This window comes from Leuciscus leuciscus (genome assembly GCF_965113295.1).
Source record: "Leuciscus leuciscus genome assembly, chromosome: 7".
Lineage (NCBI taxonomy): Eukaryota > Metazoa > Chordata > Actinopteri > Cypriniformes > Leuciscidae > Leuciscus > Leuciscus leuciscus.
In genome coordinates, this window is record NC_138731.1 from 25,576,587 (window position 1) to 25,603,998 (window position 27,412).

General features: G+C 34.9%; 1 protein-coding gene across 2 annotated transcripts; it reads right to left on the reverse strand.

Moving 5' to 3' along the window:
- lypd6 (LY6/PLAUR domain containing 6) lies at window positions 1-25,434 on the reverse strand. 2 transcript variants are annotated; one of them, XR_014207328.1, is made up of 6 exons: window positions 25,266-25,434; window positions 9,992-10,157; window positions 6,129-6,227; window positions 4,707-4,837; window positions 1,936-2,190; window positions 1-1,061 (listed from the first exon to the last, which is right to left on the reverse strand). XR_014207328.1 is itself a non-coding variant. In XM_082174866.1 (5 exons), exons 2-5 carry the CDS (start codon window positions 10,107-10,109, stop codon window positions 2,017-2,019), a joined length of 522 nt encoding a protein of 173 aa, XP_082030992.1. In that variant the 5' UTR covers window positions 10,110-10,157; window positions 25,266-25,434; the 3' UTR covers window positions 1-2,016. The 2 variants fall into 2 exon arrangements, 1 of the variants encoding a protein (XP_082030992.1); XM_082174866.1 differs by having other exon boundaries at window positions 1-2,190.
- Window positions 25,435-27,412: the final 1,978 nt, after the last annotated feature.

Below are 27,412 nucleotides of genomic sequence, written 5' to 3' on the forward strand. Positions count from 1 at the left end.
TAAACGTTCTGAATTTAATACATTACAACACAAGATACCACAGAAGTGTTACAAATGTACTCCAAAGGCGTGTTTTAAAAAACATATCTAAAAGTATGTACACAAGAATATACAGGGATATTACAAACCATTGTAGAAAAAAATATCTACATTTATAACAAGCCTTGGCACACGATGGCATGCAGCATTCACAATTTTGTAAGTATAAAAAGTTCATGCAACCCTATTACAAATCTGTATTTTTGTATTAAAGTTAAGATGAGAGTAGAAACTGATGAAAGACATTTTTATACACAATGTTATAAATCTGAGCTGATTTATATCAGCACATTCAGAGACATGTTTAATGCACATGACCTTCAGATAGTTAAGCTGGGTCCACTCAGGTTAAAGGTGTTTTGTGCATTACTAAACTGGCACTAACTGCTCCATAATTACCTGAGTAAATGGTTTGAGCCCTTCTGTGATCACCATGCCCTCTATATAGTACTGAAGTGAACAAATTGATTTTAGTGAATGTTACAATACTTTTCATAACTCGACAAAAGACAGAGAAGAAACAGGAAATAGCTTCATTTACAGCCAGGCAAGATCGCTTAAACAAATCATAGAGCCTGAACAAATAACACTGTCGCCACAGACTCAACATTTTTAGCTGATCGCACAGTCAGCCAGGAATCATGATTAGGAAATATTAAAGTACACAACAATGGACTGACGAATGTATAGGAACATACATGTATATCATAATAATAAAGCCTTTCACTGTAGGCTATATGGACGTTCAATGCTAGTCACAACGCTTTCACATGACAATCTGTACACAAGTGCTTACGAATACATGTTGTATGACACAAATACACAGTGCAAAACAAAAACAAAATGTTCTTTTTATAGGATTGACAAAGTTGCTGGATGACATGTTGAACTTTTTTTCTATATGTTTCAAGCCCTTTTCCGTGATGACAAAATGATGAAAGAGGGGTGGGTGGAAAATTCATGACCTCTTGACCCCTAAAGTTATGCTCATACCTACAGCCAACAGCACACAGTTCAACATCCTACAAAAATGGATAAAAAAATAAATATATCTATACAAATGTATAAAACACAACATATTAATTCAAGACAAAAAATGTGCAGGTTTGTGTCAGTTTTGCTATAAATATCCTCTTCCCATGTACAGTACCGGTCAAAAGTTTGGAAACATTACTTTTTTAAAAATGTTTTTGAAAGAAGTCTCGTATGCTCACCAAGCCTGCATTTATTTGATCAAAAATACTGTAATATTGTGAAATATTATTATAATTATATTTTGTATAATTTATAAACAGGTTTTAATATACTTTCAAATGTAATTTATTTCTGTGATGTAACACTGAATTTTCTTCAGCCATTACTCCAATCTTCAGTGTCATATGATCATTTATTAGTAATGCTGAAACAGTTGTGCTGCTTAATATTTTTTTAAAACCGGAGATATTTTTTCAGGATTCAATGATGAATAAAAAGTAAAAAAGAACAACACAGGCTATAAAAAATATTAAGCAGCACAACTGTTTCCAACACTGACAACAAATCAGCATATTAGAATGATTTCTGAAGGATCGACACTAAAGACTGGAGTAATGGCTGATACAAAAAATCACCTTAGCATCACAGAAATAAATTATATTATAAAGAATATTCAATTAGAAAACAATTATTTTAAATTGTAATATTATTTCACAATATTACAGTTTTTTTCTGTATTTTTGATCAAATAAAAGCAGGCTTGATGAGACTTCTTTCAAACACATTAAAAATAGAAATGTTTCCAAACTTTTGACCGGTACTATACATCATGAAATTATTATTTTTTTTTTTCTTATAGAGAATATTAGTATAGGATTCATAAAAATGTATTCATAGGAAAGAAGAAGTCCAACAACTAACACTTCATTTTGAAGAAGGTAAAGCCCACAGATGACTGGCACATGCCATTGGTTTAGTTATTGCCATAAAGGTTCATTCTACTCAGTTAATACTGTGGAGCATCAGGCCGACGATACAGACAGAAAGCAGCAGCGTGGGACTCTGTGCTGGTTGCATGCTCTCGTTAATGGGAGAAGTGGTGGCAAAGATGGCATCAGTCTCGTTTCGTGGGAGAGACATGTTACAGATGTTCCCCTCGCAACAGGCGGTACACTCCTGCAAAGAGAAAACCAAACAATAAACAGTTAAAGAAGAAAACAAAGAGCGATTTACACTTGAAATGCAAGACAGCTCTGATGAATAGTCAAAAAGCACAGCGCAGTATGAAAGGTTTTCGAGGCACGCTTTTATGAGACATGCTTCTACAAAATAACAAAAACAAACTAACACAGAAAATGCTGAACTGCAGATTCATAAGCTACTGTTTTTGATATATATAAAAAAAAACAAAAGCAATAAAGCAATCACCTTGGCTATAAAGCATGACGTGTGGAAAAAAATCAAGATATTGTGGCCACAAATTAAGAATTCGTTCCCACAACTTAAAAAAAAAATGTATTGTAAAATTAAAATTGTAAAAGAAATTGTAAAATTTACTGTAAAATTAGTTACAGTAAATTAAATCAAGGGGACAAATTAGTACAATGTGGCCACAAATTTGAACTTAAACAAGTCCAATAACTTGTGGAAACAAATTCTTCATTTGTGGCCACGATATATATTGTTTCTTCCTCATGTCTTGTGCCAGACAGTATAATAAGCATTTCCTTTGAAATTTAGTTGATAAATGATACACAGATGCTACTATAAACACACACTTGTGATGCTTATCCTGCCCCCCGGCTTCTACTGATCGGTCCCACTGTTTTAAAACTGACATTAACTTAGAATCTTAAAAAAAGAGCAGTGGGAAGCTGCCCTAAAAACAGTTGTAGAAGATTCAATTATATGCAAGGATAACAGCACCAATCACAGTTCAATATGCAAATAGACATAAGAAAGAAGACCAGCACATATTATGATGATGTAACTGCTTTTGGCTACATTCTGAATGCTGACCATTCTATCAATGCGAGTCAATTGGAGAACTTTAATCAAACTTTAATCTTAATTTGTGACCCGTGCTGGCAAAATGAGTCGCAATGAGCAAATTTAAAAAAATGTGTAATTGTTATTTTTACATTTTCTATTAAAAAGCCTTAAAAATTATGATTTGAAGTAGAATCAGCAAAGTCAATTTAAAGAAAAATCAAGTCGAATTTTTCGGAAAATTTCCTAAACAAAATCACCTAGCAAGCAACCATACCTTAAAATCCCTGGTAATACAAGCAAATTTGGCACCAAGTCAAAACCCATATCTATAGGAAAATATATATATATATATATATATTCAACTTTTTTTTCCCATGATACCACAATTGTTTGATTAACATTAACGAGACAGACAGCCTATAGGCTATTAGACCTACTGTACTGCACCGATCTAATATAATGTTAGACATCAGATGTTTTCATTTGTTTATATAAGCATGAGTTTGAAAATTATCATTAGTTCAGACTCAAGCCATCGAGAATTCGCTATGAATATTCTCAATGTCGGAATGCCGTGCTTTAAAACGATACCAAACTCACCAGTCATCGAGATGCGAGCAGATAATTATTTTTTTCCTCTCAGAAAACGCACAAATAAAGATACTTTTAGATGTTTAATTTCTATTTGGAGCATTGGGATCGCTAAACTAGTGCTTAATGAACTCCTTTTTGTGAAAATCTCAAATTCGACCAAAAGTGACATTTCTTCACTTGTTTTGCCTGTAGATTGTAAATCAGCCTCATTTTGCCAGAATGAGTCACTTAAAAAAAAAAAACTTTTTGTATACAAGGCTTGCAATGAACAGCACAGAACAAAAAGTTTGTGTTTAAGTCAACATAAAATAAAAAACTTTTTTATGGAATATTACTGTATTTATTATAAATGACTAATTTGTGCAAACAACAACCATCCACCTATCCAATCAATTCCCTATGGACAAAATCAAGTCCCGCCTTACATAATTACTTGTTTGAGTTAACTGTTTCATTCGGATATACGTCACCAAAGGGATGAAAAGATTATCTTAACTTCCGTTTCATGCCAACTTTAAATTGTTCAGGGCTTAATTAAGTGCCTACTTGGGATTAGGCCAGAATGTATTTGTATTTGTGTTTGTCTGAACTGTTCTTGTTTTTTTTCTAGGTAACCTATTTTTTAACCTTAGAATGAACCTTCAACTTCTAAATTTTCTCTTTTAGTGTTGCTGTGGCATCTTTACACCGCATTTATCTCTCAATCTGGCCTTCTCACATCTGCCCCCTGCCCTCTGCATAACTCCTGTCCTGTGCTAGAGGTAAAAGGTAAGTTACAAAGAGTTCAGGGAGTGACCAGGCGCACCTTTCAGCAAGGATTACTCAGAGAAGGATTACTGAGAGACGGCAGCATAACTCACAACTTTATGTCATCTGCAGTGAAATCACTTGAAAGGATAAATGGATTAACTAAAGAGCAGAGTTTAGTGTTGCTGACTGAGCCATATCCTATAAGCAGCAGAAATGTTTATCGTCCACTCAACATGTTTAAGATCACTTCAAGTGGACTGTGTAAAGTGAGATGAGATGGATTTCAGTAGGACGAGCATGACACAAACTGGATGCACAAGTTACTTGATATGTGAGTTGTGTTTAGTTGTTCTCACCCTGTTTCCTTCATGGTCCATGTCCAAACACCCTGTTTCAAGACAGTCTTCCAGCGCCACGCAACGCTTTTGCACCAACACTGTGTTTCCATCCCAGTTCATCTTATGACGTGTGTAGCAATATCTGCTCTCTAAAAGTTACAAAGAAACTTCACTTAGTTTTCTCAAGGGCACACTGTATACATCACATAAGACAACATTAGGATTTGACTAATGTAGTCAGATTCCAGTAGAAAATAAATATTCCTCCAGGGATTTTTCTACGGATAATGCAGTACTCGCCCTCAGCCGATCTTTAATAAGTGCCCATGAAATATGAGCAACAAAATATTGCACAAGAACTTCATGGAAACACACAACACAACCATATCTGAGAATTCCAGGAAATGTATACATTCCCTGCAAAACTGCAGATGATCTGTAGCAGCTTGTGCTTACTGAAGGAATGAGTGTCTGTAAGGGGTTACAGCTCTTGAGTCATTAACACAGTGCTGTAAATCAGACACAACACAGCACCAGCCTCCTTATATGGGAGGCTATTCATGGCAAAACCATGTAATGAATATATATCTTAAACAACTCATAGGCAAAGGAGGGCCCGAAAAATACTGAAACTGCATCTAAGCATTCGCTAAATGCACTTAACCCTCGTGTTGTATTGCATTTTGACCCAGAGAGGATCTTCTTTTCCCAAAAAATGCTAGTTATTGTTAGACGGCAACTTACTGACTTTGCTCACTTTTGTTCTTTTTTGGGGTTATTTTCCACCTGGTTACACTTGTTCCCAGTCAAAAATGACCAACCCTCAAAAAAACCCCCCCAAAAAACGTATAAATCTCTTGTTATGGGACAAGTATTGGATTTTAATCGTTTCCTTTCAATTAGCAAAGGTTTTGTATTTCTTTTATGAACTGATTGATCATAGGCCGCTAGGCCTCATTGAGCTGAGCTTATGCACCTTTTTTTTATTTGATTGAATTAGCTTGATTGAACTATTTTCACTCATAAACTGAGGTAAATAAGCTCAGATCAATGAGGCATCAATCAGCTCCAAAAAGAAATACAAAACCTGTGGTAAGTGAAAGAAAACCAGTTGGAATTTTTTTTTAATCTTTAAGGTGATAATATAGCATAATGAAAGATTTACAAGCAATGTAAAAGATTGGTTGTTTTTAACCAGGAACACCACATTAGTTTTTTTTTTTAGCAAAGCACAATTAAATAGCACTGCGCTGTCACCATTTAAATGAAGTCATTGTCATTCTTTTCAGCCCAAACATGCCTCCTTTGTATGTAAATTGGATTAATTATAAATTGCGCCGCCTTTTGCAGAACGACATAAATACTGTACTTCAGTTTTAATAGGCACCCTGCTTCAAACTGCTCTGTAATAAGAGAGAGAGGTTATGGAGATGTTGGCACCTCGTGGACAGTAGAGATCTGGAGCCCAGCGATTGCATTCATAGTTGTCAGGTGCATCTTCACAGGTAAAACATTTAAATCCTCCTGGATATGGAGTTGCTGGGAAAACAAACGACAAAAGAATAATAATCAATGTAAATGGAATGATTTAGATCATCATTTAGTGATTGCAAATCTGTTGGTGAAACTGATTAGCTGATTATTATTATGTTGAACAAAAGGACGGTAATCATCAGATATAAATATTATATTGTATGATATTGTATATACATAAAACATCTTATCTGCCAATATAATCTTATATTTATACTACCGTTCAAAAGTTTGGGGTCAGGAAATATTTATGTTTTTAAATACTTTTTAATAATTTTAATAAATAATTTTAAATAAGACAGTAAAAACACTGAAATATTATTACAATTTAAAATAGTTGTTTTCTATTTTAATATATTTCAAAATGTAATTTGTTTTTGTGATGGCAAAGCTGAATTTGATCCTTCAGAAATCATTCTAATATGGTGATTTGGTGCACAAGAAAAATTCCTTATTATTATCAATGTTGAAAACAGTAGTGCTGCATAATATTTTTGAGGAAACCATGATATATTTTTTTCAGGATTCTTTGATGAATAGAAAGTTCAATAGAACAATTATGTAAGGATAACAACAATGTAAAAAAAAACAAAAAAACTTTTCTCTCTCTTTCATCTGCATCAAACTTAATTTGCACAGTTATATTCGGAGAATGTTATAAATGTGGTCAAATAGAAATAAATGATTGTGTTGTCATCATGCCACCATGCTTTCCCCTCAGACTAGTTCTGAATGGTAATTGATTTTCTTTTTCTCCCCCCCAAAAAAAAAGCAAACAGTAAAAAAAAAAAAAAATTGGTTTCTCCTTTTGACCAAGTTAAACATTTGTATCTAACATTATGATTTACACACAGTGTTAACAGAATAGATAACATGCCAGTCACTCATTTCATTTTTAAATAAATTGTATGTAATTATGTAGACTACCTGTATCAATTTCCTAATCAATAGACCCACTTGTGACAGACTGAGACAGAATCTTTTCAAGTGCTCTTTGCTGTTAATCCTTAGATGAAAAAAGTCCTTGGGAAAACTGTGCTTTTTCTCTTCCTGAAGCTCCACAATCAGATTACGCGGCTCACACAGAACATAAACATCAGCCTCGTTTTTGTTTTAAAGTTTTAAAGAGATAAAAAACTTGTGTTGACCTCATCCAGCAAATGCTTCAAGAATCTGATCAAGTGACCATTTTAAACAGGCCATTCATTCATCCAAACAGCCCAATGTGTTCTTACGTCTGAGGGCTCAAAATAGCTCAAACAGAGCTTAGTTACAAGTTCATTTATGACCTGCAGATTATACTGTTAACCCCACCAGATTCCTGTGAGCCTCCTTATGAGAAAGTGGTCACTAATTAATACATTGATACAACTGACTGTAACATCTTTTTTATAGCACAGACTTAAAGAGATGAGAGAAACATATGAGTTAATACAACAGCAAAATATGAAGTCTGAGGCACATTTACAACCCTTGTGTGTCTGTCAACATTATTCTTCCTTTCCTTCCTTTCCAATTCAATGTGCATGTCTTGTGTGGATATCTGTTTCATATTTGATGTCAAAAAAGGAGAAACATTTTTTTTTAATTTTTTTTTTTTATAATCCAATGTAAACATGCTTTGAGTTTTTATAATGAGCTGATTTTTGATAGCCACCAACAATTTGTTGTACATGTAAACACTCATTGTGAAGTAGCGCTAAGTATGCTAAATGCGTGGAGTGTGTTTTGTTTTCTGAATCCACACTTGCCATCTGGAGTGATGAAACAAAATCAGCTCCATCATCACAGTAAATCCTCTACATCAATGTGCAACAGCCGGATATCAGAAGGTCACACATACGGTGGTGGTGCACAAACTATTTTGAGATCGTATAAGAACTGATTTGTTTTAAGCTCACACACACACACACACACACACACACACACACACACACACACACACACACACACACACACTCAATCCCCGCTGGGCCATTGAGCAGATACGGATATCTCCAGCTGTACACCGGAGAGTCACCACACAGCTAAAGGGATTTTGGGAGGTCCTGCTCACTGTGATGAAAGAGTTTGGGATTTCACAGATTAATTCTCTCAACAGAACTGAGACCAACATCTACTCTCTTTCATTATGGATAATTGTACTTGCCACATGTTCCCAAATCAGATATAGATATTTACATAGCAAAAACATGGATAGTATTGGTAACAAGTGATCAAAACTTTTATGGTAAGTCATGGAACAACATGTAACGCATAGAATATCAGTACATTAATAGTAACAATATAGGAAAAATAGGAATGGGCACCATGAGGAATTGAACAATTCTGGTTCCATTTCTGAATGGAAAATGTTTGGAATTGCTTTCACTAAAGGACATTCTAATACAATTATATTTATGTATATATAAGCTGTATATACAACTTCTATTTTTATATATATGTTTTAATATACAGTACATAAAGATGTTTAAAAGAAATTAATATTTTTATTCAGCAAGGATATTAAAGTGAAAAAAGTGAGTTTAAAGACATTTATAATGTTACAAAAGATTTATATTTCAAATAAATGCTGTTCTATTGAACTTTGTATTCATCAAATAATCTTGAAAAAAATAAATCACGATTTCTACAAAAATATTAAGCTGCACAATTGTTTTGAACATTGATAATAATAATAATTGTTTCTTGAGCAACAAAACAGCATATTAGAATAATTCCTAAAGGATCATGTGACACTGAAGGCTGAATACATTACACTTTAAAAAATAAAAAATAAATGTGACACATGGGTCACAATTTTGACATTGAGATTTATACATCATATGAAAGCTGAAAGCTATATTTACAGTGGGAAATTTACAAAATATCTTCATGGAACATGATCTATACTTAATATCCTATGATTTTTTGGCATAAAAGAAAAATCTAGAATTTTGACCCATACAATGTATTGTTGGCTATTGCCACAAATATACCTGTGCGACTTATGACTGGTTTTGTGATCCAGGGTCACAAATGCACTAATATTTCATAATATTACTGTATTTTTGATTAAATAAATGCTGCCTTGGTGAGCATAAGAGACTTCTTTCAAAAACATTAAACAAATCTTACCGACCCCAAACTATACTGTAAGTATTTGTTTGAATGTATATTAACAAACTATTATTGTTAAAAATTATATAATGTAATTTTGTTTGTTGATGACATAAAGAATGTTATCAGAAAATGTTACCAAAATATTTGACAAATGTAAAAGCCATTCCCCCATAAAGAATTTCAAGATGCAAATCAAACGGGGGTTAAAGAAGAAAAGGTCTCAGTGTAGAAAAGGCTACACTGACCTATAGCGCCACGGCCATTGCCACATGCTCTGAACAATTGATTTCACATCAGCAGGCCTAGTGGGCAATCTATGAGTTTTAGGGTGGGGGGTCTTAACACAGCTGGTGTGTCAGCTGAGACGCTGAGTTTAGCTACGCGTCACTGGCCCGCTGCTCAACCACTGATACAGCCTGGAAGGCCAATTAGGTCACAATATAAAATCTAGAACCCCATATTTGGAATGAATTTGCATTCAGAGCCTGAAGGTCTAACAGCTCCATACCAGCCCTTAAAAGATCTATAGAAGCCAGGATTGACAACTGATGTCTGACCCTTTTGTTCTTCCAGATGAGATGACCCAGGAACTCAAGGATTATATCAGTTTCATTTTCAAAGCTTTGGCAGGATCTAAGAGGAAAGAAGGAGAAAGAAGAAATACTTACTTGAGGGATGGAGAAAAACAATGTCTTTTTCTGTGAATTCCCTAGATTGAACCGCTTTGATCCAGCTGGTGATGGCGGTCAGCATTAAGCCCCAGGCCATGATAGGCCAGGGTTCCATAGCTGGAGGAAAACTCACATGAGCAGGTACCCAGATCCAACACGGCACCTGTTAAACAACACAGCCATGGTCACACAAAACAACTTAAATATTAGGCGCCAAATAAATTAAGTTTAACAAGGGATTAAAGAAACATCTGAAGAAAGAAGGGAACTCTATAGGATTAAAGGAGTTCAAAGCAGTGTTATCCCACTCCAAAACACCGGACACAAAGAGGCATGCTTGTTATTCCAGCAAGTGCTTCATTATATCACTGACAATGTCAGCAGTCTGCCAATGTCCTGACCCTCAGCGATAGTGGCCCTCTTAGCTGTTTGCTTTGGTTGTTGGCAGCAGAATAAACACTCATCTATTGTTTTCAATTACTGAATGCCATGCTCACAATGCAACATCTTTGATGAACACCATAAAATGGATACTTATATATTTACAGTCCACGAAACAGGATCAAATTTAATAGAACAAAATGTGCTTCATGTGGCTTTTTTTGTTGTAGATAATATTCTATTAACAAAATAATGGCCATTGACCTTTATTTTTTTTTCCGGTCACACTTTATATTAGGGTCAAATTCTATTAACTATTAAATTAAATTAGTAGCCCTTTAACTTTAACTACGACTTTTGCCTCAAACTCCTAATTACGGCTTATTAGTTAGTAAGTTGTTAAGGGTTGTAGAATATGTTCATGCAGAATAAGGCATCAATATGTGCTTTATAAGTACTAATAAGTCAATATCTTAGTAATATGCTTGCTAATAAGTAAGTTAATAGTGAGAATTGGACCCTAAACTAAAGTGTTACCGTTTTTTTCTTTATAAAAAAGAATAAAAGTACATTAAAATGTATTACCATGCACATTTACTTTCTACTAAACCCAATTAAAAAGCATAACAAAGGTTGAAAAATGAGAAGGATCTGTGCTTTTTTTTGGTGCGATTTACAAAAAATCCCCCTGAAAGACTAAAATAAGCCTGGAGAAAAGCACATGGCTTAAACACAGAGCTCTGCGGTTTACATTACTGAAACGAAAGCTGGGGCAGATTACACATTTTTCAGAAGTGCTTGACTAAACCGCTTTGTGTTCTTTCTTCAGCGAGTCAGATGGAGGGCCAGCCAGAAATCAATCCATTCATTTTGGTGAATCAATTGCTCTTACTTTGTTTACAACTCTCAAATTGAATTCCCCTCTACAAAAAGCTGACTCATAATAAGAGAGAGCAGAGAGAGCTAATAAATATAACAGAGCAACCTTCAGACTTAAACCTTTTACAAAAAGACTGGTTGAAATGTATACCATTTTTGCTGCATTTCCCCTTTAAAGTTTATGAGTTTGAGTATATTTCAGTCATCAGGTATGACGGACAATCAGAGTGCTTCCTTTATTATATATTTGCTTTATTTATAGCATATTAGATCAAAACAGCTCATTTTTGTAATACTTATTTAATGATGGCAACAAGCATCCAGTTAAAATTTTGAGATGGTAAGTACTGCAGTATACTGTATTGTGTATTTTTTCTTCTCCATCAGTTCATTCACTTACCAATCTTAACCTGGAAGGAAAAAAATCACATCTTTATAGTATCACCACCTTTTTGTTCTTTCTGTGGTTTATTAAAAAAGATTATATCTTATTAGATCTCAGCAAATAGTTCCCATTTAAACATGAGCAATAATCCCAGCACATCTCTGTGAAAGCAGATGCGTGAGAACCAATTACAGAACTGAAAAACTAAATGAAAAATCTAAAATAATAATAATAATAGTTTCATAATAATTAATAATAATAATAATAATAATGGTCAGTTAAAAAAAATAAATATATTTTTATCAATTCAAAGACAATAAGAGCCCTTAAAGTTCTACATGTCAATAGGATTATAATGGCTTTCCCGTCTGAGGATGTAAAATAGATTTCTATTCCTCCTGTTGTGTTAGCCATCAGAAAAATGATTAAATAGCCCGACACCGGGCGACCCTGAGCTCCTGTTGCTGTGTAGCTCCTGACCTCTCAGACAATGTAGAGTGGCACAGCACAGCCGTGTTACAGAGCATCAGGTTTCCTCAAAGCAATCCTTTTCTCCACTGAAGGTCTAAGGTGCCATTGAAAGGGAGCACAGAAGTACATATCAGTTTTCCTTTTTAGCTGATTGGTCCCACAAGCTGTTGCTCGACTAGGAATGTCAACAAACAATTTAAGTATGTTTTGACACACCTTTGATAAATTCGCTGACCTCTATAATACGTTAAGTCTGGAGGTAATGAATTAGATTTTCCCCTGGGCTTTCAGCATTATATTAGTAAGAATTGAACCCGTGTACAGTACATGTGTTTCATGTGGATGCTGAACAGATACAGAGAAAACCGGAGAGTTCTACAATGAAAGAGCCAGGTGTTATGATGAATTAAGTTATTTAGTTAATGACGTATATTTCTGCCATCATAGTTTCTACAAGAGAAAACATTAAAAGGATAGTTCACCCAAAAATGGAAATTCTGTCATCATTTATTTGCCCTCACGTCGTTTTGTATGATTTTCTATCTTCAGTAGAAAGTATATTGTCAAGTATTTTGTGGCCAACTCACAGTCAAATAGTGTGATTAAGCCTAATTCTTAAACTAGATTACTTGCAGTGAAATGAGTTCCGATAAAAGCTCAGCTTAGATTAAATCACCCTTTGTATGAGACTGTGACATGAAGAGGGAATGAGTTAAGTAAGCAAAGTCTTGAGTAACAAAAATACATCCTACTGATAAGAAAACATGGATTCAGTTTCAACACAGGTGTCCTCACACCGAGGCATCTCATTCAGCTTTATCTGTCATTGGAGAGTCTTATGTCCAAGACCATCAAACACCAGCTGTCCAGGCCACAACTTTGAGAACATGGGTGATAAGAGATCTTCAAAAATAGTGAAATACAGAGACATAACAACTATATGCTAATACATACCGTTTAATGTTTGGTGCAATTCAAATAAATGCTGTTCTTGTGAACTTTCTATTTATCAAAGCATCCTGAAAGAAAAAAAAAAAGAAAAAAAATCATGATTTCAACCAAAATATTAAAGGGATAGTTCACTTTGAAATTAATTTTTGGTATGTTTTAGCTTACCTCAAGGGCATCCAAGATGTAGGTGTCTTTTTTTCCGCAGTAGTTTCAATTTTGATATTTTTAGGTCAAACCGTTCTTGTCTGTCAGTCATATAATGCAGGTCTATGGTCACGGTCTCAAAACACAAGCACAGAGTCCAAATTAAAACAATTCCCCGTCGTCCAAATTAAACAATTCCCCATCGTAAGTACACATTGATGGCCTAAGACACGAAACGAGCGGTTTGTGTGAGAAAACGAACAGTATTTATATCGTTTTTACCACTTATACGCAGCCATGTCGAAGTGCTCTGATCTGACGTGTGCGCAGACTGGTGCATAGACATATACACACTAGATGTCGCCTTAAAGACATTCGTTCAATGAACTGCCGTAGACAAGGCAACATCTAGTGTGTATATGTCTATGCACCAGTCTGCGCACACGTCAGATCAGAGCACTTCGACATGGCTGCGTATAAGTGGTAAAAACGATATAAATACTGTTCGTTTTCTCACACAAACCGCTCGTTTCGTGTCTTAGGCCATCAATGTGTACTTACGATGGGGAATTGTTTAATTTGGACGACGGGGAATTGTTTTAATTTGGACTCTGTGCATGTGTTTTGAAACCGTGACCATAGACCTGCATTATGACTGACAGACAAGAACGGTTTGACCTAAAAATATAAAAATTGAAACTACTGCGGAAAAAAAGACACCTACATCTTGGATGCCCTTGAGGTAAGCTAAAACATACCAAAAATTTATTTCAAAGTGAACTATCCCTTTAAGCAGCAAAACTGTTTTCAAGATTGATGTAATAGTTTCTTGAGCAGCAAATCAGCATGTTAAAGTGATTTCTGAAGGATCGTGTGACACTGAACACTGCTTATAATGAAAATTCAGCTGTCATCACAGGAATAAATTACATTTGAAAATATATTACAATAGAAAATAGTTATTTTAAACTGTGATAATATTTCACAGTATAACTGTTTTTACTGTATTTTTTTGTTCAAAACAATGCAGCCTTGGTGAGCATAAAATAAATATTGAAAAAATCATGCACTTGCTTAAACCATTTATGTGGCACTAATGCCAGCAGACCTTTTCTTTATAATTATATTAATAATGTCACTTTAAGTGTTGACATTCTAATCATAATAATGATGACTGTAACTCATGCCAGTCAAACAAGGGAATTTTTTTATTTAAATACTTTCCAAACAAGGCACATAATAATTACTGTGACATTCAAAGGAAACCTTCCAGACCAATCAGGAAGTGCCTCAGGTTGAACTTCGGTGCCCAATCTCCTCTAAAGCTGTGCCAGGTGCCTGCCATGAGCAATACCTGTCATCAAAGTCTACACGCCTGCAAGTCGCTCTGGAAAATGGAGACTGCGGTTGTCGGTTTGTTTAAGCAGACTATTCTGTTGTTTGGAGAGTGTTGAAGAGGATCAGGATGCAATAAAGCATAGCTGGAGAGTAAACACTTTAGCGCAACATGAACCTGTCTCAGAAGCACTCGCTTGATTGTAGTTCTGTACTGCTTTTATGCAGTCTCTGAGCCTTGTAATGCAAAAGTGTTTGAGGCAAGTTAAGGAGGGATGACTATGTGTCCATATAAAACCACTGGTACATTTAAACATCTTTATGCTCTTTCAATAACATTGCACATAAACTGTCTTCAATTTCTGTCTCTACAATATCCATGTGCATTATGCAATTAACACATCACATCTGTACACTGATGTACTAAATTAATTTACTACTACAAAAAATGTTCTCTGTTATACTTCATTTACATTTACTGTACATTTAATAATTTAGCAGGCGCTTTTATCTAAAGCGACTTACAAATGAGGAAAACAATGGAAGCAATCAAACCAACAACAGGGCAACAATATGCAAGAGCTGTGACAAGTCCGTTAGTTTAGCACAGTACATGTAGCAATATAATAAATGGCCAAAGACTAAAGAAGTCAGGCAGGTCATTTCACCAGCAGGGAACAGTTTAAGTATCAATTTTCAGCCGCATTAACTTTGTATTAAGAATTATCTTTGTCTCAGATGTTTCTGCTAAAAATAAATAAAAATAGAAACAAATAACACATTTGTGTCCCTGGACCACAAAACCAGTCACATGGGTCATTTCTTTGAAATTGAGGTTCATACATCAACTGAAAGCTGAACAAATAAGCGTTCCATTGATGCATGGTTTGTTATGATAGGATAATATTTGGCTGAAATACAACTATTTGAACATCTGGAATCTGAGGGTTGAAAAAAATCGAACCATTGAGAAAATCGCCTTTAAAGTTGTCCGTTTATGTTCGCTATTGTGCTGCATTCACTCACAAAAATAAATGTTTTATATATTTACGGTAGGGAATTTACTAAATATCTTCATGGAACATGATCTTTACTTAATATTCTAATGATTTTTGGCATAAAAGAAAAATCGATAATTTTGACCCATACAATATTGGCAATTGCCACAAATATACCAGTGCGACTTGTGACTGGTTTTGTGATTCAGGGTCACATTTGTTGCCATACCATTCAAAGGTTTGGGGTTGGTAAGATATATATATATATATATATATATATTTTAAGTCTATTAACACCAAGATATACAATAAAAACTTGTATATATCAAGATATTTAAAAATTAAATTTATGGCAAAGCTGAATTTTCATCAGTGTCACATGATCCTTCAGAAATCATTCTAATATGCAGATTTGCTGCTCAAGAAACATTTCTTATAATCATAAATGTTGAAAACAGTTGTGCTGCTTATAATTTTTGTGGAAATGCATACACTTTTTTGTTTTCCTTGATGAAAGGTCAAAAGAACAGCATTTATTTGAAGCAAAAATAATTAGTAACATTATAAATACCCTTACTCTCATTTTGGATCATTTTAATGCATTCTATCTGAATAAAAATTATTTGAAACAAAATCTCACTGACCTCAAACTTTTGCACAGTAATGTATAGTAGTAATAAAGTGTATACTATAGTATAATCTATACGAATGTAGATAGTATAGTTAGATCATACGGTCTTGGAATAATTTTATAAGAAATGTTTGAGTTTGTATTGAAAAACAATTAATAAAGAAAGAAAAGAAAGAAAGAAAGAAAGAAGCATTAGCCATTTGACTGCATGTGTTACACAGCTTTTAAAACAAAACAGTGCTGATTTGAGTTTTTTTGCACCTGTGATACACCATGTAAGAATGACTGCGGGAGCTCTGAAAGCCTGCCTTCCTCTGTACAGCATGATACATCCAGTCACACTCATGTCATCTCATTCCTGCAGGTCACTGGCTGACTCAGACCCAGCAGGGTGGAGGAAAGAGACAGCATGGAGAGGACTGAGTCTCCCCGCAGGTCAAGGGCCCTGGAGTTCCTGTCTGAGCAACACTGCCAAGTGAAAAAGACTAACTCAGGTCAGAAACACGATATTCTGGGTTGTGAATTGGCCTGTGAATGGCAGTCGCTCCCATTAATGGAGGGAAAGAAATGCAAATCCTCTCCTGTGACTTCCAAAACTTGTTGGACCAGATTTTGCACAGGTTTGAGAAGTTAAAAGAGAAGAGTGGCAAGAAAGCGGCAAGCTGCAAGTTGTGGCTCTTTTCCAGTCTGTCACAAACACCCGAATGTCAGCATTTCGTCTAGAAGTAAAACATTATACTAGAAACTACACAAAACAAAAAAAAGAGGTTATTATTACTTACTGTAGGACAATAGCACACAATTCTCTTCTATTCCATGAATTGAATTAAACAAAAATATAGCAAAACACCTTCAAAACCGTATAGCAAAATTCCTTGGAAAGCCTCAATACAGCAAGAATGGACAATAATGCAGATGCTCATTTGAGAGAGGGCACAATGCAATCCCAACAGAGCCCTGCCTGTTGTCACAAGTCAAATGGCACCGAGCAAAACCTCTGCCCTATAGTGCACCCGGTCAAAACTAAAGGAGTCACATTGGATCAGAATCACAGCCCAGCTAATTGAAATCCTACATGCACACACACACACTAATCCGGCACTATTCGTTTGAAGTGGTCCGATTCAGCTGCATAATTTTTAATCCCCTCTTCAGACTCTTGACACATTCAAAGATCCAAGGAATCAGTCATGTAGCTCAGAATAACACAATGAAAAATAAACTTCAAATGCCCCAGATAATGCAGAAAAGATTATCTGCCTTAAAAGAGCTCTGTTGGAACAATATTAATGATACACTGCGCCATATGCTACATGAATAAATTTGGAGGGAAAATATTGATATTTTGATTGATTGCTTGCTTTAATATTTTTTTTGGGTGAGCATAAGGTCAAAATGTTAGGGTCATAAAACAACTGTCCTGATGTAGCAATAAAAAAACAACAACAAAAAAAACAAGCCTCATTGAATAAAAATCTTGAAAAAAAAAATATATATATATATATTTTAAAAATAAAAATAGCTATATATATAAAAATATGTATAAATATAAATTCGCCTAAAAAATTAAGTAGTTTGACATTTTTTATAATTATGTATTTAAAAAAAAAATGCTTATTAATATTTAAAAAGCTCATACATGCAATACAACCAACAACACAGAAACATGCAGTAAAAACACAATAGAGGGATAATTTTATGTTGATTACATATACTCCAGTAGAATTGGGTTTAACTGATTAAGCTAGATCATAATGACCTCTGCAATAGCATATCTTCTCTCCCTCTTGTTTGGTGACCCCACTTCTTCAAACTATATGGGAAAGACTTGAGCTCTATTGTATCTGTCCTACCATACAAAATGTCTTACATGTGGGGTGGGTCAAACCGAGGAGGGATAAAATATCTGTGTGGCAGCTGTAGAACACTAAGTGGGTGGGGCACAGGGTAAGTTTGATTCCCTTGAACTTTGGGCCAGCAGAACCATAACAGGATAAGGCGGCAAAGAGGGCTAATTAGGAATGTTCATGAAAGGATTTGCTCCCTCTTTTGTCTTTGGGGCTCAGATGGCAAAAACCTCACATTCTCCCAACAAGACATTTACACTCAGTGATCACGGACAGAGTGTGACTGAGTTCAATCAGATGGGGGAAAACACACCCCTCACTCTCTGAACTATGAGGCTTTTGTTCATATTTACATGTAAACATCTGCAGTTCAGACATCGTGGGTATATTTGAAGATCACCTGACACTGGAGGAGCTTGTGATCCTGTCAACATACCATGCCAAAGAACATCATTATTAGGATAAATTGCCTAAACATAAGAGCACTATGTCTGTTCAAGGTCTAAATGTTAGAATGATAGGGTTGTGAATAAAATATCTTGTCATCATTTCAATAAAAACCAGAAAATCCACCAAACAGCCAACTTATGGAAAGCCTCCAGCTGTAAAGAAAAAAAATTCCCACTTAATTTAATTTTGTAAACATGAAACGTTTAAGGCGGCAGTTTATCAAAAACATGCCATTGAAAATCCTCTACAATTAGGAATGAGGATTTAAAGCAATGAAAGTGGGACAACAAGGAACAGCAATGAGGACATTTGCGTCAATCTTAGTCTCTCACAGACCACCCAAATGTGGAACCTATTTCACCTCAACTTTCAGATTGTCATTCCGTAATATCAAAGAATTTCAATTAAATATACAGTATACAAATCAACATCTTTTTTTTCTTTCATAAAACTATCCAACTGTCTGGTCAAAAAGCAAGCAGGTTAAAAGCGCAGGATATGCAATGTGAATTATCCTGAAGAATCCATTCAAGCATTCTCATGGAATGAAAAACTTCAAAGGAAATGAAAAGCCTCTGGAGACTTCTGAAGTACTGTATCTGCTGCTGATGCTGAGGAGGGAGACACGGACCGCACTAGACAACATCAAGATTGACTGCATACATATGGGGTTCAAAGAAGAATAGCAAAAAGAGCAGTCCAGGCATGTGGATTTTATGGCTTTTTTAAAATATTTTTTTACCACTATCACGGACGCACCTGATTTTGCAGAGTTAGACGCATTCCTGGGTTAACATATTTTGTTGATCCTCCTGGAACAACAGTCTGAAATTGTAATCCTTAACGTATCCCTAACTCTAAACCTAACCCTACCCATAAGTTATCCCGAAAATCAGAGGGAAATAGGTGAATAACACTGATGTAGGAGCACCTAACCCTGATTGTAAGACTAAACTTGACATCAACTGTAAACATGTTCTTCAAATCTGATTGGTTGATTGGGAATGTTGTTCCAGGATGAACAAAGTTGTTGATCCAGGAACATGTTGCAGTTGGTGAAATCTGCATAACGGATAGAGAGGAGACTTGTAACACTGTACATTTCTTCAAAATCACAAACAAGGGTATGATACTCATTCAACATAAACAGGCCTCAGGGATGTAAGATTCCCTAAGAAAAAGAACTACAATTACTTTGTGAAGAAGTAAAAAATGTTCCTTTCCTGTCTAAATCTAAAATCTTTGTTTATTTATAGTTTATTTTGGTAGGGACAGATACAGTGATTTTGCTTCAAAGTTTTGGGGTCGGTAAGATTTTTTAATGTTTATGAAAGAACCCTCACCAAGGCTATATTTATTTGATCAAAAATACAAAAAGAATACAGCAAAAAATAATGTTGTGAAATATAATTACAATTTAAAATGACTGCTTTATATAATGTATTTTAAAATATAATTTAAACTTATACTTTATAATTTTTTTATGAATAGACATTTTAAAAAAAGAAAAAAGAAAATTTAAATACTGTTAAAGTCATTGCAGAATAATCAATGAATGAAATGCTTAATTTTATTATATAATAATAAAATTAAGCATTTCATTGATACTGAACTACACAGTGGCTGAGGTTAATAAACCTTTCAAATCCTCTGGTTCAAGGTAAATGAACAGACTCCATATACATTTTTATACACTGACAAAGGATGCAGCAGTTTCACTCCAGGGTGCAAAAAGGCCCCCGTAAGACAAATCGGATACATCTGTTCAGTAAAGCATTCAAATGGGGTGCAAGAGCAGCTAATTAGCATCTAAATCTGCCAAAAGCTTCCTAACACCATTCACACAGATTTACACAGGCCTATCTGAGCAAAATCCTCTCCATATAGAAACATGTAGGCTACATATAGAAAAAATACATAGTATATCATGTTGTAAAGCAAACGTGCCAAAAAAATGAAAATAATGGAATAATTGGGCGTAACGTGCAAAAATAACAGACGCATTAAGAGCGCTGGATGCCTCAGGCGGACTAGCACTGACCCAGTGACAGTGATCTTTGCCTGGTCACTCATGCAGTTAACGCAAAACAAACTTTGCTAAATAATTCAAAAAGAGCATAAGTAATGCACAGCGTTGAGGGATCCTCTCATACGCTCCGATGCACAGCGTTTGTTATGTGCTCAGTCCAATGAGAAGTGTCATTATCCAAAGACCATCAGCCTTTGTCAAGTTCCTCGACATGGTGAGGGGAAACAAAGGGGTCAGATGAAGCCATCGCTCTGTCTTCTGCCTCACTGTCCCCATTGAGAAGGCACTCTGGGTAATGGAGAGTCTGATCTGCACATGGAGCACTGAACCCCCTCCCCCACTACGACACGGGATGCTTTATAAGACCACTGATGGTCACGCAATGGCAAAAAGGTGGCATGTTCCATGACAGTTTACATTGTGGGTATTACAGTGTTATTTCAAGAAAAAAACATCAAGACTGAATGCAAGCCAATAATATAGCATGTTTTTAACTATTCCAAAAGTACCACAGAATAAACAAAAAGATAAATCCAGAAACAATACAGTAACATTACATGTAGCACAGATTCAAAACACACACAAGAGCGACAAGATCTAACGTTCCCGTGACATTCCTCCAGCCAGCGTCATAACGTCAGATAATGACCCTCATCATACGTCAGCAATAATGACCCATATAACTCTAAATGCCTATACATGCCCTTGTCATTAGAAGGTCTTAAATAACACCTTTCGGTTTCTTGGCTGGCAGATCTGGAGAAACACCTGCCCCAGCTCTAACATGTGCTCATAGAGGTGTTCAACTGTTTCATGGGGTCAGAGGATATGTAAATATGCGGGCCTTCCTGTCACAAGTTTCTTTAAGGGTAAGTATTCACTCAAAGCCGTTGTCAGGTGAAGCTAATCCATCAAATGCTAAAAGGATGTCAGATTCCTTCATCACACAAACAAAGCAGAGGTATTAGCAGGGCAAAATTTTTAATTTTATTATATTATATATTTTAAATATTTTATTATAAAGCATTTTTAAAACATATATAAATTATGTATTGAACCATACAGATACTGTATGTCAAAACATTGTTAAGAACTAAATATATTTTTTATTGTGAGGTTACAGTGGAAATGAAAAGGGCAAGTAAAATAATAATAATATTGTATTTTGCGAAACTGCAAACAATGACTCGGTATAATGACTATTTAGCAAACAATGACTCTTGTGATAATAAGTGCTCTTGTTGCTCTGACTGGGTTAGTCACTATGGCGCTGTAAATGTTTCAGTTAAGTCTTGCACTTGCAGTGATTTTTTATTAGGTAATTAATCATAAACAATTCTTGCTCTTTGCTGAAAATAAAATCAAGTTTGAACAAAATCTACTACAACTACATTCTGTATCTCACATTTACTAAGATTAACCCCTTTGTTTTACGCAAACAGCTCATGATGCAAATCTCTTCAGTTTAGATGTAGAGCAAATAACATATAAGCCTATCTGCCCCCACTCAGATAAAGTGAACCCAAGAGGCCTAATGGACGATAAATCTTGTGCGTGGGCACTACGATTTTAAAAACTAAGATAAATGCATTTTTCACGCTGGTGAGGACCCTTTCATCTCTTAAACATTTTCTTCTTGAATTCATTGTTCTGACCGTGTCCCTTCAACCAAGACTGCAGCCCCACCACAAAATCAGACAGTCTACAGACGGGCTTTAGACACACATCACTGTATAATTCCATTCTTCCTATGCATGTTTGCAGGAGACAATGCACTTCCTTTGCCCCAGACTGGACGAGACTATGGGCTTTAGTTTCATTTAACACTGAAATTTGCTTTACAAATGTACTATATGAATTTGAACCAATATTGGGAACACTTTAAGGTTATATACATTAACTTTATGCAATAGTCAATTTAATTCTTTATTCTTTATTTAATATTTACTGTTTTATTACTTAAACTTTTCTGTTCAATCTTTTACTTTATTTTATTCTGCTGAGCTGGCAAGTATGCCGCCTTTTTTACTTTACTGTAAATAGTGTAAATATTACCCTGACCCTTAGACCAGGGTCATAACGTTAACAATTAACAATACTTTTACATCATATGTTAATCTTGGTTAAGTTATCAACATACATACTACATATATTTAACATTTAAATTATAAATGGTAATATTACTGCATGCATTATGATATAATATTAAATATTAATATTAGCAATCAATGATATAGATGATATAAATTATACATTCAAAATAATTAAATTATACATAATAATAATATAAATAATAATAATAATAATTAATAGTAGTAGTAGTATGAACAACAATAATAAATGAAATGTGATTAAATAAACATTTACACCAATAGATTAATAAATGCTATACATATTGTTGATTATTAGTTCATGTTACCTATGCATCAACAAATGCTACAGAATATTACTGCAAAGCATTCCCATGATATATATATATATCTATGAAGAAAATGATGGTATGAGTCTATTTTCTTTCACTTTGCATTGTCTGAAATGATCTCAGTCGCTGTGATGTCATCAGGGCTTTCCCGAGAAAGCACTTTCCACTTCAGTGGAAATGTTTTCTCCTATCTGATATCAAAGGAAGCTCGGCTCATAAGTAACCCAATGGATTTCCTCTCACTACTAAGTGAGAATATTTCGCACTGTGCCTTCCTCATGTGTCCTTGGCTGCCTGTGTTGAGTCTGTACTCACACACCCCCTACACAGACTACAGATAAAATGCGTTTCACACAATCCTTAGCACTGAAAAAAAAAAAAAAACTGACTGTGGAAATGAGCATGGAGTAATCTGTCTTCTCCACCACAACGCAGGTGCATTACAGCTGAGTGAGATTGAGCATCTTCCTCATGGAGACAAAAACAGCAGTCTGGGCTACATTGTCATAAAAAGGTCATTGGAATGAGAAAACGTGATTTGCCTAGTCAGTCAACATTAGTCATTGGCTCTAAGCCGAAAAACATTTTTACATTACATACTGTATAATAATATCAAGGATTACAGTGACCTACATATTGCATATCCAATAAAAAGCTACATTAAGATCTACAGAAAACAAATGGGAAGAACCAGTGTATCTGTACACACCATGAATTAACCACTCCTACAAGCACGGCAAACACAAAGCAGCACACAAAGCTCTATCAAGGCAGGGATCATATCAGATTCATAAAATCACTGCACATGCACTGCTGTATCCATGCACCTGCTGCATATTTTAATATGAAATATATTCACACTAGTGGATGCAAAAGTGCTTTAATCCTGATTAGTTCCATATAATATGATACAAATGCACAACACTGAAGAGTGTGGGCAGGGAGGGTAATTCCTGACCTTTTATGAATGCAGTGCATGACAGGTCGCCACTAGCATTTGACAGAATGTCAAAATACACACATTTAACGAGCATGGAAGATAACTCGCTTATTTGGCCAGCACTGTGTTTAAGACATGCACAGTGTAATTTACAGAGATTAATTTGTATGTTTTATTGCATAGTGTCAAATATTAATAAAAATGTGCAATTGTTTGACAGGACGGCCATTTGTTTAACCTTTGAAAAGGGCATTGTCTTACTTTTGCACACCTTACTAGTTTAGGCTAAGGTTAACACCATATTTACACTATTATTCAGCAAACTACATGTCAAAAACATTTATTTCAACGGTAAACTTTAAATAATAAAAAGCCAGAACGTTACTGTAAAAAAATACAGTGATATACAATAATTATGCCATAGTATTTTGCTGACTGTAGCCTATAATTTATATTTCCTATTTGTTCACTAAACTATATAATGCAAATACACAAACATATTTAGCTAGTCTGTTTGTGCATATAAAATGTACTGATAATAACACAGAAAGATAATATAATAAAAGGCCACATGATAATTTACAGTTAATAAAAATGCCTCTTCAGCAACAGTAGTCAATAGTAATATGAATACATAGCAGTGTTGGTTACCCACACAAAGACAAAAACATCAGGCTATCATACAACACGAAAATAATGCAATAAACGTGAACTAAATAACCTAAAACGCAACATAAACTCTACTAATGTACATAAATGATTACATAAATAAGAAGAAACTAACTTCTTAAATAAAATCTAAAGAAATGTGAAGGGAATCATGGGAATGTCTCATCCCCCATAAATAATAAATTAATTACAACTAACTAATAAAAAGCATATTTAAAATTCAAAACATATTGCCTTTTTGATATCCATGCATTTTTACTTCTAAAACATTTTGTACAGTAAAATTACACATTTTAAAACGTATGAATTTTGTCGTAGCCTATATGGTAAGGTAACTTACAATTCATAAATAAGTAGCCTATAACTAGCCTTTTTTATTTATTTTTTACATTCTTCTCTCCCGTTGAAATTTCTAACATTGTGTAGCCAAAATCTTCTTTACTGTAACCAATGGAAGCGTTTAGCTCGTGAGTGCGTTTCAGTAAGGCTATAGGCTACTGATTATAATGCAAGCGTTCTGGTTTTGACGCAACGCTGTCAAACAGTCTGCCGCTGTTATTTACTAATGTTTACTATCTTTCGAATGTGGTTTGGATCAGAGAGGTACAGTAAATTAAAAGCATTTCACACCAAAAAAAGGTAAAAATCACTCTTATAGTGATGAAAACAGGTCATTTGGGTGTGCTCTGTCATTAATCCAATCGCAGCAGGTCAAATAAGAAGGTTGCGGGCTACTTACCGAAAATGATTCAAACGACCGTAGTCAAACTTTTATCACGGCAGAATTATCCTCCTATGGTAAGATTCGAAGAAAGTCATGTATATCAATAGTGTCCTTTCAGTTGTCTGTACTCATGACACGTCCGAGCTGAATCTCTGTGAACTCAAAGGTTCCTAAAAGGCGGATGAGACGCTCGGCTGCGCCTATCAGAGGTCGAGAGGAGGCGCGTCCCGATGGATCCACACACACACACACACACACACACACACACACACACACACACACACACACACACACACACACACACACACACACACACACACACACACACACACACACACAGTAGCCTACAGAGTTTTATTCACGCTACCTGAAGCCATGACTAAAATATCTGGTATTTCTGATTGGTTATAAGCCCATGTCCACTGTTTCAATATATTTTTATTTTACTTTAGTGTAAATCCACATTTGACTATCAGAAAAACGTTCAATCGATGGTTCTGTTTTAAAAGTCTTTTTGTGCGTAATGGGCGCGTGAATTGACTTCAATCGCATCTAGTGCTAAACACGCTGTGTGCATTTATGATGGCCAAAAATGCTGTCTAGATTGGCAGTTCACTAGCTTTTGAAACAGAATCTTTTTAGTTGGCCCTCTGCTGGTGATTAAAACAGTAAATGTCAAATCAAACACTTCCTCTCAATGAACTACAACCAAATAGCTTATTTTTTGACAAAACAGACTTTATTATATTATATGATATATTGTATGTAGGATATATGCAATAAAAATGTTACCAGAAACAATTAAATTAATCACAAGGGTACAGTACAGAGCTAAAAGCCTTCCTTCAAGGGACCTTTTGGTGGGTCTTAAAGTATGTGACAGTTGAAAATATATTACTTGTTGGTTTGTTGCTATTTAGTGTTGTGGGAGAAACAAAAACCAAGTAAGCCTTTTAGAGCAAGTACCCTAAATCTAGGAAGATAACAGATCTGTGACCAGATAATTCACATTTACAGCCATTATGATGTATATTCAAATCAAAAAGAAGAACACTTTTTTTTTACCTGCTTAACAATTTCAGTAAGCATATACCAACCAGATCAGGTCTGAAGGACTTTGTGTTTGGTGTTCAAGTAGGTCACGTAAATCTGCAAGTAAACTTTTTTTTTGTGAGGACTCTATGGGGTGGGGGGGGTTGAACCGTAAACCAGGGAGCATCACAGACCCCCCTGTCGTCACCGTTGTGCCTTTGAGCAAGGCCCTAAACCCTGCAGGTAGCTTCAAGAGGACTGTCTCTGTAATTTGTGCACAGTGATCACTTTGATTAAAAGCGTCAACTTCACACACTATATCAAGTATGCTCGCATAAATGTGCCTCGCTTAACTTGTTATTAACTAATTCTGTGCTAAACCTCCAAATATTATATTCACTGATGTCATGAATTGGTTGTAATATCATGCCACAAAAATCCAAAATGTTTCCCCAAGGGCAACAATTACCAACTCAAAGACAGAAAGCCTGATGAAATGTGACATGTGTGGCATGCAGCAAGACAAGCTGTTACAAGAATTGATAATAAGTGAAATTATAATTTTAAATATCTTTGAATATTTTTATTTTAAATAATATAAATAAATAATAATATAAATAATGTTTAATTTATTTATATTATTATTTATTTATATTATTTAAAATAAAAATATTCAAAGATATTTAAAATTATAATTTCACTTATTATCAATTCTTGTAACAGGTAAAGGATTTGTCAGCAATTGGCTCTCATTTTCTGTGTGTAGCCTGCAAAATATTGATGATCAAATATGAAATTAAAGATGGGGTGTTTTGAAGACAACTGACGTCCTCTGGAAAATCTATGGGGCCCTAAAAACATTAACATAAAGTGTGAATAAATCCATCATATAGCTACTTAAAAGCCTGTGTCTAAAGATCAACTTCAAAGCCAGGAACCTTTGCACAGGATGAGAGTTTGATTTGTAGTGAGCGGATTTCGACTGCAGTGAGGGAAGCCTCTGTCGTTTTAGGGAAGTGCAGAGAGATTGATGGCAGGAGTAGACCATGAGGTGAGATCAGCCATGCAAATACACTGTTTTCATATAGTTTATTCACTACACATCTCTCATTTTGAATGGAAGTACCATA